The sequence below is a fragment of the Triticum dicoccoides genome, chromosome 2B (assembly GCF_002162155.2).
Source record: "Triticum dicoccoides isolate Atlit2015 ecotype Zavitan chromosome 2B, WEW_v2.0, whole genome shotgun sequence".
Classification (NCBI taxonomy): Eukaryota; Viridiplantae; Streptophyta; class Magnoliopsida; order Poales; family Poaceae; genus Triticum; species Triticum dicoccoides.
Genome location: NC_041383.1, coordinates 21958412 through 21973515, shown reverse-complemented (window position 1 = coordinate 21973515; position 15104 = coordinate 21958412). Strand labels below are relative to the sequence as shown.

Below are 15104 nucleotides of genomic sequence, written 5' to 3'. Positions count from 1 at the left end.
TCATGATTTCTGGTTAAGGTGGAAACCTCTGCCAAAAATGATGATTATATTCCTAGGTCATTTTTGGATTTTGAATTAAATCATATTGTATTTGACTTTGGGCATTTAAATACTATAAATAATTTAAATGTTCAAATAAATGTTGGAAAATTGTAGGGGTCACTGAAATAATTCAGAAAACACCCATAACTGTTTCCAGGATTTTATAAAATGATTTGATATTTTAAATCAAATCAAAAACAAATTGCAGAAAATAGAAAAGATAAAACAGAACAGAATTATAAAAGAGAGGAGAGAAACCTTACCTGGACCTTACCTGGCAGCCACCCACAGCCCAACACTGTGTAGCCCACGCAGGCCCAGCCCACCTCCTTCCCCCCCTTGTCCTCTTCTTCCTCTGCCAGAAGGCAGAGGCGAGGCGTGGCGCGCGCCCGAAGAGCGCCGGCCACCTCCTGCTTCGCGCTGGAGGCCTCCCCCTTCGAGCCTATCCATGCGTGGAGACGCCACGCAGCCGCCCGGAGCCGTCCAGCCCTCCCTCTCTTCCCCTGGACCCCGTTCCCTCCTCTGCTTCCCTCCCGCGCACACCACCGAGCGGAGCTCGCCGCCATCGTCGCCGTACCCATGGCCACCGGCCACCCCTAGCCTCACCGACGCCCCAGGAAGCTCCGCGGGTCCTCCCTCTACCTCCTCAACGAGCCACGAGGCCCCGGACGTGCCGCATCGCCGCCATCGACGTCGTCTTCTACCTCGGACCCGCCGGCCGTCTTCGTCAAATTCGTCGGCTCCGGTGCCTCCCCGAGCTCGCCGAGGCCACCACTGCACCCGCTGTGAGCCCCTGTGCTGATTCCCCCTCTTCCCGTGCCCCACCTCCCTCTCTAGCTAGCCCCACCACTTTGCCCGAGAATCTCTCGCCGCCGGCCATGGCGTGGCCGTGGCCACAGCCACCCCAGCTCGTATCCGAGGCCACTGTCGTGCTCACCGTGATCTCAGGAGTCCGTAGCACGCCCCAGCTCCTCCTGCCGTGCTCCCTAACCCCGACCCCGAGATTGCCCGAACTCCGGCAGCCGCAAAGGAGCTCGCCGCCGGCAGCTCCGGCCACCCCAGCTGTTGTCACTTACCTCTTTAGATGCGCCTTCCTCCCAGGAACCCGTAGGAGCAAACCGCACGTCAAATGGTGCTCCGTAGCGAGCGCACGGTGCACCTCCGCTGTCGGCCGTGGTCGTCGCCGGCGACACTCCGGCGACTGCCGACGTGGCACGCCTAATTAGCACTAATGACGCCTAAACACCCCCCCACAGCCACTGACAGTGGGCCCCGTAGTGGGTCAAAGCCCGGGTCAACGCGGGATTAGCCCCTGTGTCACTGACGTGTGGACCCCACACGTCAGGTTTGACCCGAGCCGGCCCCTGTTGACTTGCTGACGTCATGCCAACGTCATGCTGACGCAGTAATGCTTTCTGGATTTAATTTAATCAGGAAAATTCAGAAAATGCCTAAAACTTCTAAAATTCATAGAAATTCAACCGTAGCTCCAAATTAAATAAATTATATATGAAAAATTATCAGAAAAATTCAAGGAATCCATCTGTACCATTTTCATGCATGTTAGAACAACTTATAGCTGCTGTTTAGCACAAATCAATTAACGGGCATTTAAATAATCACATATGGAGTTTGAATTTGAATCTTGTATTCAAACCAACCCCATTTAACTTGTTGCTAGATGCATTAGCCCAAAACATATTCATTTTGCCATGTCATGATCATGCATCATATTGTGCATTGCATTGATTGTGTTCCCTTCTGTGTCGCCGGTATTTGTCCCCTCTCGATAGACGTGATACCGATGGTGTGATCGTTGACACTGATGAAGACTCAATGTTATCTTCAGAAGTGCCAGGCAAGCAAAACCCCCTTGTTCATTCCGATAAAATCCCACTCTCTCGCTCCTGCTCTCTTTTACTGCATTAGGACAACATCGATTCATCTGTTACTTGCTGCGGTAGCTGAACCCCTTTATCCTTTGCATGACCTGTCATTCCACAGTAAATAGATGAAACCCACTAGCATGAGTAGGAGTTGTTTGAGCCCTGTTGTGCCTACTCATTCATGTTTGTTTGTCATGCCTGCTACTGCTTAGAGTTGAGTCAGGTCTGATTCATCGGGGATGAATCAGAGGTGTGTGAACATGTCCTACGGTGTGTGAGCTAAGCGTGTGAACACGATTTGGTAAAGGTAGCGGTGAGAGGCCATGTAGGAGTACATGGTGGGTTGTCTCATTGCAGCCGTCCTCAGGAACTGAGTTCTGTGTTTGTGATCCATGATTCAGCTACTACCACGCATTGGGCCCGAAACCAATGGACCCTCTCGGCTTCTTAATCACCCTTGTCCTCTGTCCAGGAGTTGCAAGTAGTTTCTGGTGTTTGTAGTATGCTGGAGGCCGTGGACAGCGCTGACCGTAGGGGTGGGCTGTGATGCGGTAGGCACGTGGCCGGGTAAACCGGGCACCCGTTTGGTGTCACGGAACCCTGTACACATCGTTTGGGGCTGTGAGCGAAACTCCGGCCGGATCTCCTCATGGATGGAACCCGAATAGACGATAAACCTGGACTAGAGACTTGAGTGTTTAGGTAGGCCGTGGCCGACACCCACGTTGGGCTTCCGCTTGAAGGTTGCCGAGTACATGTCGTGTAAACGGCGGTAAGTGGTGAGAGCGTGTGTGAAGAAGTACACCCCTGCAGGGTTATCATCATCTATTCGAATAGCCGTGTCCGCGGAAAAGGACCTCTGGGTTGCTTATATCAGTTCATAGACAAGTGAAAGTGGATACTCTAAAATACGCAAGATAAGCGTGAGTGCTATGGATGGCGTTCTCGTAGGGAGACGGGAGCGGATCCATAGTGGTGTATTGATATGGTGAATATGTGGACTCGTGTGCGCCACCTCAAAAGAGTCGCTTGCAGTCGTAGTTTAGGATAGCCACCGAGTCAAAGCTGGCTTGCTGCAGTTAAACCCCACCATCCCTTTGTTGATAATGATGCATGTGTAGATAGATCTGATGTAAGTCTTGCTGGGTACATTTGTACTCACGTTTGCCTATTTTATGTTTTGCAGAGAGACTTCGGTCTCACTAGTAGTTTCGCGTGGACTTCGACGTTTAGCCTGATACCTCAGCTACGATCTTGTGCCCTCGGCAGGATCTGATAGATAGTCAGGCTTCTCAGCCTTTTTCATTTATAGATGTCTGTACTCAGACATGATAGCTTCCGTTTGTGCTTTGATTTGTATGCTCTGAATGTTGGGTCATGAGACCCATGTTTGTAATATCTCGCTCCTCGGAGCCTATTGAATAGATTACTTGAGTCATAGAGTCATGTTGTGATGCCATGTTGTATTTGCACATATCGAGCATATTGTGTGTATGTTATTGAAATGCTTGGTATGTGTGGGATCTGACCATCTAGTTGTTTATCTTTAGTAGCCTCTCTTACGGGGAAATGTCTCCTAGTGTTTCCACCGAGCCATGGTAGCTTGCTACTGCTCCGGAACACTTAGGCTGGCCGGCATGTGTCCTTCTTCGTTCCTGTGTCTGTCCCTTCGGGGAAATGTCACGCGGTGAATACCGGAGTCCTGTTAGCCCGCTACAGCCCGGTTCACCGGAGTCCTGCTAGCCCAGTGCTACAGCCTGGATTCACTCGCTGATGACCGACACGTTCGATGCTGGGTCATGGATGCCTGTCCCTGTAAGTCTGTGCCGCTTTGGGTTTACGACTAGCCATGTTAGCCCGGACTCCTTATCATATGGATGCTAGCGACACTGTCATATACGTGTGCCAAAAGGCGCAAACGGTCCCGGGCAAAGGTAAGGCGACACCCGTGGGAATACCGTGCGTGAGGCCGCAAAGTGACATGAGGTGTTACATGCTAGATCGATGTGGCATTGAGTCGGGGTCCTGACAACTAAACTGCACCCTGGTAATCTAAACAACGCAATAGTTCTAGGACCCAAAGGTTGGACAAATTGACACCCATGTACGCTGCAAATCTATTATAGGTGAAACTTGAAAAATACAACATACCAATACAATCTCCTGGTTCAAATGTAGTTGCACAAAAGACGAAGCCATCATTCAACACATAGCAGCGTTGTTCACATAACCATGATAGGGTTTACACTAACAGTGCATAGGCAAGTTAACCCACCCTCAAAGGGCTGGAAACAGCCGTGTAGCCGCTCTTTACTTGTCAGTTGTCAACGCCACAAATCCAATCACCCGCTGTAGATCGACAAGCCCTGCTGTCGATTCATAAGCACCAGCATGCCTAAACAAAATTACTGCCCACCATAGGATAGGTTGCTTCATTCTGTAGGATTCGAAACCTAACTTGTTGAATATTAAGCATCCTCCCAGAAATGTAAAGTTCAGCTGACTCTAACTTCATAGTCCATCTAACTGTAAGCTTGTGATAGAACGCAGAAGAAGCAATCATCGTCAAGACATGGTCTCTTGCATTCAGCAGAGTCAGCACTCATCCTCAAGATATGATCTCTTGCATTTGTCAGCCGTGCATCCAAAGTGGCAATTTTGCTGATGAGAGACCTGTTCTTAACCCCAATAGAGAAAAAGGCCTTTGTCACAATAATATTTGCTTCATCATCAGTAATCAAAGCTTCTTTGAAAGATTGCAACGCTGTGGTAAGGATAGAAGTAGGTTCTCCTTTGCCCACAGCTTCTGAACCATCCTGTCAAAATGAAAAAAGATATGAGTGTACATGACAATTCAAATGTTTATGCTAGGCTATAGATTCTAATGATACAGACCAATCGTTTATCTTATATACACAAGCAAGGGAAGTAAAATGTTCACAATGGCCATCTAATGGTGGTTACAGGTTATCGTTGAGTCATTTTAGTGCACAAAATTTCCAAACACAAATATCAGCAGCACAAAGCTTTATAACCCTGTGCTTAATCTGCACAGCACCTTGTGGTAAAAATGTGAATATACTCAAATGGTGATACCAAATCAGACATGTCATGTATCTGAAACTAAGTGTTGGCAATAGATTTAACAAGACTACAACACTCCAGTGCTCTAAGGTAACATAACATCATACAAAGGTAGGAAGAAATTTACGAGATTCAAGCATAAGCATGGGCTCACCTTGCTACGTACCAAACAAGGAGGCCACGGCATTACATAGGGACGGACACAAGTATGACTCCGATACGGGCCCTCAAAGAGCTGATGCAGCTCTGCTGTTTCCAGGCATAATGATAAGAACCACTCTGGAGAATTACTACAGTTCTGAAATTCAGCATACTCATGACAGTCAACTGAGAGATACACAAAGCCATCAATGACAGACACAATTGTTACTTGGGCATGATTTAGCTTTGAGCACTTGATGAACTCAATAATCATGCGCAATGGAAACGACTTGTCCAGCTTCCATCTCTCCACGCCATCACCATCTTTTCCCCACGACCAAACAAAAAGCTTGCATTCCTTGTTATGTATGCCCTTATGCACAATACAGAGCTTCCCATCCTTGGTCTGACCAAGCTCAAAAAATGTAGGGTTGAACATCAAAGCTTCTTTCAAGGGTTGCGGCACATCCATTCGGTGGAACTGAGATGTCGCGGTATTGAGCACGAGCATACCGTCCCCGTTCGGAAATGTCCAATAAACGAATCCATCAACCACCTTACCCGACTTAAGGTAGGTGGCGTCCTTCGGCGTCAGGGTCCATGTTTCCACCCAAGGGGAAATTTGCCACTCCATGGTGTGCGATGAGAAGACAGCGACGCTCGCCCCAATCCATGGGTGGTCGTGACGGATGCAGACCACACGCTGCAGCCCCTGATCCTCCTGGTGGGAGAGTGTGTGGAACTCAAGGTAGCTGTCGTCCATCATGATCTGCCTGTCGGGGAAGAGGGACAGCGCCTGCGTGAGAGGGCTGCAGCTGGCTCGCTGCTTCCGGTGCGCGATGCGGATCTCGCAGCGCAAGCTGTAGTCGAACTCCCATCCAGGTTCGCCGGAGGCAAGCCCGTCCATGCGGCGGGTCTGGAGGAAATCCCCGTCGCGGAAGGCGGCGACGAGGCCCGGGTCGGAGGGGCGCCAGGGGGAGGGGTAGACCGGGACCGTGCCCATGTCGGGCTCGACGAAGAACGCGAGGAGGGGCGGCGGGCGGAGCGAGCGGAAGCGGCAGCGGAAGGCGGGGGACGAGCGGACGGCGCCGAGGAAGGCGCGGCAGGCGAAGGCCGCGCGGGCGAGGTTCGGGAGGTCGGGGAGGCGGGCGAAGATCTCGCGGAGCATGTCGTCCCCGAGAGCGCTGATGGTGGTTCCAGCGGGCGGCGGGGGTCTCGCCGGCGGCGGCGATGGGTGGGAGGACATGGCTGATTCCAGTGGGTGGGAGCTCCCAGAAATTGCGAGCTAGGGTTAGGTGAAGAGCAGGCTTCAAGCCCGGATGAGCGACCAAGGCTGTGGACCGGCCCAATTTCTGATATCCAACCTTAAAATTATTCCAACTATTTCTATGAGCAACCCCCATCGCTCACTACAAATAGACGCCAAAGTGCAATAAAAAGAAAAGGAAAAAACTACAAAAGTGGGGAATAAAAGGTTGTAAGAAATCAACCGCTAATCCTCTAGAAGGATCGCCATCCTTTGCTAGAGAGAACCAATTCACCCAAGAACATCTTTACAATTTGTAGCGTCTGTGTATTTGAATTAAATTGAACTGCAACCACGTTAAATAAGCTCCATCTAAAAACTATGGCTGTGTATTTGAATTCAGATTCATAAAGCTAAATCTGCATTAGTTAGTACTCTCTCTGTAAAGTAATATAAGACTTTTTAGATCACTACAGTACGTACTATTTTGCCACATTTTCTCCCACTGAACCAGAACAAGCCAAGTTCCCTCCTTTGAACCGTCATGCACTCATGTCACCCTTTCATCGTCATTGTAATTGCGCAAGCATCACAAGTGTCGGCACATCTCTGGGTTTACAAGGTAACTAGTTCGGTAATTTTCTATTGCTAATTCCAACATCAACGGTCCTCGCAAAGAAAAACAATCTAATAGCAACGGGGTTGAGTGGTTCATGAATCTAGAATTTCTCCCGAGAATTATATGTGGTCAAAAGTTGATGCCAAGAGGCAAGGATTCTCGACAAGGAACAGAGAAATCCGAGAATGAAATAGTTGTAATCGCCGAATCGCAGCATAGAAACTTGGTTTTTTCATCTAACCGGATGAAAAGTATGTTGTTAACTTGGTAACTTGTGACGCGGTCAGTCTGCACACGAACACGGTATGAAACTCCTAGCTGGTCCGTTGGTCGTACATTTGTGTTAGGTCTGACCATGCAACAACTAGAATTACTACAGGGATCCAACCACGCTGGAGCTGGTAAATTTTATGAGCACAAATGCTTAATGTTTGAGCAGTCACTAGTCTGTCTAGTCAGCAGTGACGGTGGCATCCCAACTCCGACGTGGACAGCTGAAATGTAAATTCCAAAGCTCCAATACACTCTCAGCTCCCGAACCAACCTGCTAGCATTTCAAGATCTAGCATTATTCAGTCATCTGGTTCTTCCACGGACGAAAACGCCTGGATGCTGCCTGTGCTTCATCTTCGTCAAAGATTTTCTTTTTGTGCTTGTAGATCAAGGCTCATTGGGTGTAAGTATATATACACTTACTCAGTTACTCCCACTTTGCAAACCAGTTTTGTGGCCTGGTTGATCGATGCATAGGCTGGCTCTCACCTGCCGCGCCGCGGTGTTGATCCTCCTGTTCCTGCCGTTCGGTGTGTCCGATGACCGGCTTGTCCCCGGCAAGCCGCTCTCCCCTGGCAGCACCATCATCTCGGATGGCGGTGCTTTCGCCTTGGGCTTCTTCTCCCCAAACAACTCCACCAGTACTCTGGCCAAGTTGTACCTTGGCATATGGTACAACGACATTCCAGAGCTCACTGTGGTGTGGGTTGCTAACCGAGAAACCCCGGTGATCAACAACTCTTCCTCTTCACCAGTGCTCTCACTCACCAACACCTCCAATCTTGTTCTTTCTAAAGGCGATGGCAGCGGCCGTGTCCTCTGGACGACGGCTAACAAGGCTGCTGCCCCGGGCTCGTCTACCCCTGTGGCGGTGCTTTTGAACACCGGCAACCTTGTTATCCGGTCGTCAAATGGCACCATGTTGTGGCAGAGCTTTGACCACAACACTGACACATTCCTCCCTGGCATGAAGCTCGGGCTCAAGTACAACACGCGTGATGGCGGTGAGCGCTTTGTATCCTGGAAGGGCCCAGGCGACCCCTCGCCGGGCCGCTTCTCTTATGGAGTCGACCCCATCACGTTCCTCCAGATGTTCCTCTGGGACGGGAAGCGCCCGGTGTTGCGCAGCGCCCCATGGACAGGGTACCTTGTGATGACCGACGGCCGATACCAACAGGCAAATGCTAACACGGAGATCGTCATCTACCTGGCCGTCGTCGACAACAACAAGGAGATCTACGTCACATATAGCGTCTCCGATGGCGCCCCGCACACTAGGTACGTGCTGACCTACTCCGGCGAGTACCAAATCCAGAGCTGGAACAAGAGGTTGTTGGCATGGGAAATCTTTGGGAAGTGGCCCTCCCTTGGATGCAGCCTATACGGTTATTGTGGCTCGTACGGCTACTGCGATGAGACGACAACACCTGCCTCAACGTGCAAGTGCCTCGACGGATTCGAGCCGGCTAGCAAGGAGGAGTGGAGAAGTGGCAAGTTCTCTAAGGGGTGCCGACGGAAGGAGCAGCTGAGCGGGTGCAGCGACGGTTTCTTGGCTTTGACAGGGATGAAGCCGCCCGACAAGTTCATACTCGTCGGCGGGGGCAAGAGTACGTTCGCGGAGTGTGCAGTAGAGTGCAACCGTAACTGCTCATGTGTGGCGTACGCGCACGCTAACCTGAGCAGCGGTGGGTCTGGAGGAAACGTGACAACATGTTTGGTTTGGGCCGGGGAGTTGATTGACACGGGGAAGTTTAGCGCGGAAATTGGCAGCAACACACTCTATCTCCGAGTTGCTGATCTAGATGTGGCACATGGTAACGATTCTTTCCATGTACTAAATTTCAAAAGAAAATATCTCCGTTTACTAGTTTGTTACTGAAGTACTTTACTTCTGTTGTTTGCCATGTTTATGCTATGATGTATTGAACAGTTAAAAGGACAAAGAGTAATGCAGCGAGGATTGCGCTGCCAGTTTTAGCAACTGTTTTGGTACTTCTATGCATAACCTTTGCATGGTTAAAATTTAAAGGTGCATTTATCCCCCTCCCCCTCCCCCTCAAAAATGACATATTCCATGTGAGCTTTCAATTCATATTTACTACGTATTGCACCATAGGACTGCAAAATCTTGAAATCCTCTAGACGCATAAAACTAGAGCAAATAACACTTATACCACTTTAGTTTTCTTTACCCAAATGATGTAATCACAAATGAACAGTCTACTACCACATAATATTGGAGTCCACATGCCAGGGAAACCATGCGCGATATCGCCTAGCTTCATAAAACTAAGAGTGATGACATGTTACCGTGCTATGAATTCGAGGTATCGAGGATAGAGGTGAGCCTGATTGAGTGCACAGTGCACATGCTATGGGGTTGAGGAGGTAGGGGTGAGAGGGGAACTCTAGGGAAAGGATGTGTTTTTTCTAACATGTGAACTTTATCTTATATGTTAATCCCCACATTGTTAGGTTTATCATTTTCTACAGCGGCAGAAGTGCCTCATGAGTTATTTTTTTTTGGGTTTGTAAGTTCATAAGGGGTGTATTAGGCAAACAACAGCGGTTCCGAGGATCCAAAAGAACATTTCATTATTATTTCTATTTTCATGATATATTCATCAAAGAAAAATGATTATAATGTTGTCGAAGCAGGTAAGAGCGAAAAGTGGAGAAAACGCAAAAGAAATTCATTGGATGAACTTCATGAAGGAAACCCTCCCCATGATCATGAATTTCCATTTGTAAGATTTGAGGAAATTGCCATAGCAACTCACAACTTCTGTGAAACATGTAAGATTGGACATGGAGGCTTTGGCAATGTTTACAAGGTAACGCATTAAAAAAACTATATCAATAATTGTAATATCAACATAATTTATTGGTTCATACATTTATGGTTTTACCATTATCTAGGGAACGTTAGGTGGTCAAGAAGTTGCTATCAAAAGACTTAGTAGGGATTCTCAACAAGGAACAAAGGAATTCAGCAATGAAGTCATTCTAATTGCCAAATTGCAACATAGAAACTTGGTTCAACTCCTCGGGTGTTGCGCGGACCAAGATGAAAAGTTATTGATTTATGAGTATATGCCTAACAAGAGCTTGGATGCTACCCTTTTTGGTACATATTCTAGCAACACACCATCCTATCCTATAACAACTCAAAACATTATTATTACATTCCTTTCATTTACAGATGACTCAAGAAAATTGTTACTGGATTGGTTGACTCGGTTTAATATAATCAAAGGGATTGCAAGGGGGCTTCTTTATCTCCATCAAGACTCAAGACTGACAATAATTCATAGAGACCTAAAAGCTGGAAATGTTTTGCTGGATGCAGAGATGAAACCCAAGATAGCGGATTTTGGTATGGCGAGGATCTTTGGCGATAACCAACAAAATGCAAATACTCAACGCGTTGTTGGGACCTAGTGAGTATCCACTGAAAGAAATATCATATTAACTTCTTCTTTTTCAAATAACTCTCAATTTAGTAACTCTTACAACTGAATTGATCAAGCAGTGGCTACATGGCTCTTGAGTATGCAATGGAAGGCCTCTTCTCTACCAAGTCTGATGTATACAGCTTCGGTGTGTTACTATTAGAGGTTGTAACTGGTATTAGAAGGAACTCCAATAGTCAAACCATGGGTTTCCCTAGCCTCATAGTCTATGTAAGTACACACAGGACTTCTCACACATTTCATTTAGAAAAGTGGACCTAGTTTTGAAATCTTTTTTTATTTTTACTAACGAAAAGAAAAACAACATGTCTTCTTGGTTGTTTCAGGCATGGAATATGTGGAAAGAAGGGCGGGCAGAGGAGTTGCCGGACCCATCTATCATGGATGCTTGTTCACTAGATGAAGTTGCGCTTTGCATCCATGTGGCACTCTTGTGTGTCGAGGAGAACCCAGATGACAGGCCGCTCATGTCAAATGTTGTGTTCGTCCTAGAGAATGGAAGCAACACACTTCCGGCCCCCAATCGCCCGGCCTACTTCGCGCGACGACGCATTGAAATGGAGCAAATCAGAGAAGATATTCAGACTTCCGGAAACAGTTTTACTCTTACCGAAATAGAGGGACATTGAAATAACAATTCTTTTGTTTCGACAGATGTATCGAGCATTGCCGAAAGAATGTATGTCCCAACAAACTGGGCATGCACTGTGTGTTGTTCAGAAGTCATCATCTTTGAATGGGTTTTTTATTCCATTTTGGCCCTGATAGCAGTCTCAGTAAAAATAGTAATTAAGATACTTAAAACATCAAAATTCCATACTTAAAGATAACATGAAATAAGTGATTTCACATTGGACACAAGTGATTACGTGGCGTTCTTCTTCTCTACCCTTCTTACGGTGGGTTTTGTGCTTAGTTGCTAAAGAAATGACAGGATGGTCAGACGAAATTACAGACAATGCACGTTGACTGAGGTGAAGTGGGCATGCGTTCATACGCAGCTTCGAAGTCGAAACTGCGGGTGGTCAAAATGGCCATGTGGTGGATTTCAGTCCAATCATGAGGAGCAACTCTGCGAGGTGATTTAGTCAGGTTCAGACTCTAAATGGTTTCAGAAAGAATGATTCTTCCTTTTATGGGAAGCTCGTTGAGACAACTCTTGGATTTCCTCACAACTTTCTCTAGAAAGTCAAACTACCTCTTACACTCAAGGTTTTTATAGCTAGATCTGATTTGAATGGAGTTATCTTCGGAGAGGTCACAAGAGTTGCCAGTTCTGCGAATGTGACGAGACAATTGGTGATCTCTTTCTGAAATGTTTTATAGCTAAAGCTGATTCAGAATATTTTAAAGTGTGCCTTAGTACTTCGTCATTTTCTATCCTTCGAGAAATGGCCAAGATCATGGTGTACCCTTGTGCATACCGATACCTCACCACATGAAAACTCAAATACAGCCTGTACATATTGCAAGTATGATAGATCAGACTGTAGGCATCGAGAAGATGCCTTATCAAGATATGGATACAGGCAAGGAGACGCGGGTGCAACACACATCAATGAACGGCGCAACATGAGCTACACATGAGCATGCCTTATCAAGATAAGGATACAGGCAAGGAGACGCGGGTGGAACACACATCAATGAACGGTACAACACGAGCTACACAGGAGCCCACCGCGACCGAAATAAAGGCTGGAACAGAATTTAAGATAATGGTTCATGATGAATCATATCGGCTAACACAGCTGAACCAACGATCAGTATGAAGAAATGACCTTTATTGATAAGCTACCAGCAATCTAGGTCGCCAGTCAGGGTATACATCCGATGCCGCTCCCCAATGGGGGAGAAGACCAGATAACAACACAACACACGCCGACCGATGGATGTTGGCCTTCCTCTGGACTGTGTTGCCTTCCTATCTTGGTATACACACACACACAGTCCCTCTTAAGGAAAGGCCAGTATAATGGATGGCCCAGTTGCCGAGCCTATCCCATGTATAGATGTACCAGGAGGAGGTACCAGCTACAATCACCCTGCCAATGTACAACATCTACTGCCTACAGTATACTCTCTCTGCTTTCCCAGTCAGCCGAAAGTCCGGAACAGAGCATGCGCCGGGGGGAATGGAAAATCTGCGGTTACCCAGTGAAAGACTCCCACTGAAGGTGGGCCTACTGATCCAGGCTCCGGTTCCTTCGCCAATGCGAATGTGCATTGTGGAGTCATTGCTATTTCACCACGTAGTGGCGGACCAAGTCTAAGAGGCCCATGTTTCAGTCATGGTAGCGTCAACGTCAGATGCGAGCCAGTAATCAGCCTCAACCTGCAAAAAAATTGGAAAACCGTGAGTATCGAGCAGCCTTAATTAGTTTGGTCTGTGATGCCGTTTTAATAGCATTTCTTACATCAGTATCTGGCAGTACGATTTTCAGAATGCCAGACATCGGTTCATGTGTACTGGATGGTTCCGATGTATGCTTGCCGACAGTGTCATCCTCTCCCTTTTCGGGAGCTTGACTTGGATGATCATCCACCGGCCTTGGAGCATCTGAACCTCCAGCTGTGGATGCATGATCCAAATTGTCTTGTGCCACCTGTTCTGGGTCGGATACCCCCTGATGGTCACTGGCAGAAAATAGCAGCTCCGTTAGTACTATTGAGTGTGAGTTCTACAATAAGCGGTTTGCGGCAGTTTACCTTATCAAAAAGCAATCAATGGGACCCATTGAACTTCTCAAGAGAAGCTGGTAATGCTTTTCTTGAGATTCCAGGTCCTTGCAGATGTCCATATCCTGGTAAACGAAGTAGTATCAACAACAAGAAAGATCGATCAGCTATAACCACATAGCTGAAAGGTCAGGTTGCTTACCGCATTAGGATCTGGAGCCTCAACACAGGTTCCGTGAGGAGCATTTATTGCAATAAGAGTGGATCCCTGCAATCAGTGGGGCAGTTGTTGAAATGCCTTTGTGATTACAGGAAGAAGAAACAGACATGAAGCAAGGAACTTTCTTACCTGTAAGTGAGGAATCTTACAAATATCTTCCTTGGAAAGATACAACCACCTAAACAGAAATACATAAGGACTCGGTTGATTGTAGCAACAAATATCATTTGTGAACATAAGAGATGACAATCTTACTTTTTTTTGTCCTTATTTAGTTTGAGCGCCAGCAGTTTCTCTTGTACTTCTCTGCAGAATCAGTAACTATTCGTCAAAAAAGAGAGCAGCGATCAGGTATTTTTGTTGTTTCGGTGAAAAAGAAGGAACTTACCGTATTTCCTCATCCAACCTGCTTTCTTTATCATGTGATGAGTCCAGTTCCTCCTGTAATATAATCAAATGAAACTTTATACAAAAGTTTAGGACAATAATGCTAATGTTCAGGTCGACTTGCTTGCTGTCAGAAGATGGGCCTCTGCTAATTTGCATTTTGTTTCATCAGGAAAAAAAAAGGGATCTGAAAGAAAGCAAAGGAATGAATCGTTTTTCCAATTACCTTCTCTCGAAAACATTCCATTTTGCAGACAATACTGTGAACTTTGAGAAAGGCAGAAAGCCCTCAGTCAAACGAAGTGTGCTTAAGATAGATTAATGGAATTCTGATATGTGCTTTATTCCTCTGGTTATGTTCGATATATTCATAATGACTTGGATATTTCCTAGAACTTTAATATGTTTACAAGACAGTGGGCGTGTTGCATCCACTAAACTATTTGTGTGTCTGAGTCAAACAGAAAATCTGTATTGCGTGCATGTAGTCATGTGTGATAGGACGTAGCAGTCAGGCCCTTTTTCCTCCATCGATGAACAGTGAGTATGCTGCCCACCATCACACGCTTAGTGAAGCCCCGGATGTGCTAATGAATTCCATTTCTACAGAGCGGGGCGTAGATCTCTATGCGCAAGATTCTGGACCAGCGGTAGTGATAAGAGGCACCCGGGTTCTAAAAAACCAGTCTCCAACCAACAAACGGTGCTACAAGCCGTTCGGGCATAATTAGCAAGACAATGTGGGTGCTTTGTGGCTGCTTTGGAAATAATGGAACAAACACATGTTCAGTAGCGAAAAGAGAATGGCCCAGGACGTTATCTTTGCCATCCCTGGAGAAGGGAGCTGTGGAGGATGTGAGGATCCATGGAGAGCAATAGAATGCTTGGCCTACGTAGTTGCCCAGTCCCCAGTGTATCTTTTATTATAGGGTGGTTGCCTGTTGCTGCTCTTCAGCGTATAGTTCTAGCTGTTTGTTTGTCTCTTGCTGTTGTATAAGATCCATGGCCGCCCCGGCGATCGGGTCGGGTGGGAGGGGGCTGGCTAGCGGGGCATTGG

General features: G+C 47.0%; 3 protein-coding genes across 4 annotated transcripts; 1 reads left to right on the top strand and 2 right to left on the bottom strand.

Moving 5' to 3' along the window:
- Window positions 1–4043: 4043 nt before the first annotated feature.
- On the bottom strand, window positions 4044–6485 carry LOC119361839. 2 transcript variants are annotated; one of them, XM_037626990.1, is made up of 2 exons: window positions 5167–6485; window positions 4044–4744 (listed from the first exon to the last, which is right to left on the bottom strand). In XM_037626990.1, exons 1-2 carry the CDS (start codon window positions 6397–6399, stop codon window positions 4451–4453), a joined length of 1527 nt encoding a protein of 508 aa, XP_037482887.1. In that variant the 5' UTR covers window positions 6400–6485; the 3' UTR covers window positions 4044–4450. The 2 variants fall into 2 exon arrangements, with proteins under 2 accessions (XP_037482887.1, XP_037482888.1); XM_037626991.1 differs by having other exon boundaries at window positions 5179–6485.
- Window positions 6486–7760: 1275 nt separating this feature from the next.
- LOC119360273 (G-type lectin S-receptor-like serine/threonine-protein kinase At1g11300) lies at window positions 7761–11393 on the top strand. Its single transcript, XM_037625983.1, has 7 exons — window positions 7761–9105; window positions 9222–9320; window positions 9950–10125; window positions 10211–10418; window positions 10494–10731; window positions 10824–10974; window positions 11091–11393. Exons 1-7 carry the CDS (start codon window positions 7761–7763, stop codon window positions 11391–11393), a joined length of 2520 nt encoding a protein of 839 aa, XP_037481880.1.
- Window positions 11394–13030: 1637 nt separating this feature from the next.
- On the bottom strand, window positions 13031–15051 carry LOC119360272 (transcription factor E2FB-like). The gene is made up of 8 exons (XM_037625982.1): window positions 14986–15051; window positions 14049–14101; window positions 13916–13966; window positions 13790–13838; window positions 13643–13708; window positions 13471–13565; window positions 13179–13398; window positions 13031–13096 (listed from the first exon to the last, which is right to left on the bottom strand). Exons 1-8 carry the CDS (start codon window positions 15049–15051, stop codon window positions 13031–13033), a joined length of 666 nt encoding a protein of 221 aa, XP_037481879.1.
- Between the last annotated feature and the right edge of the window lie 53 nt (window positions 15052–15104).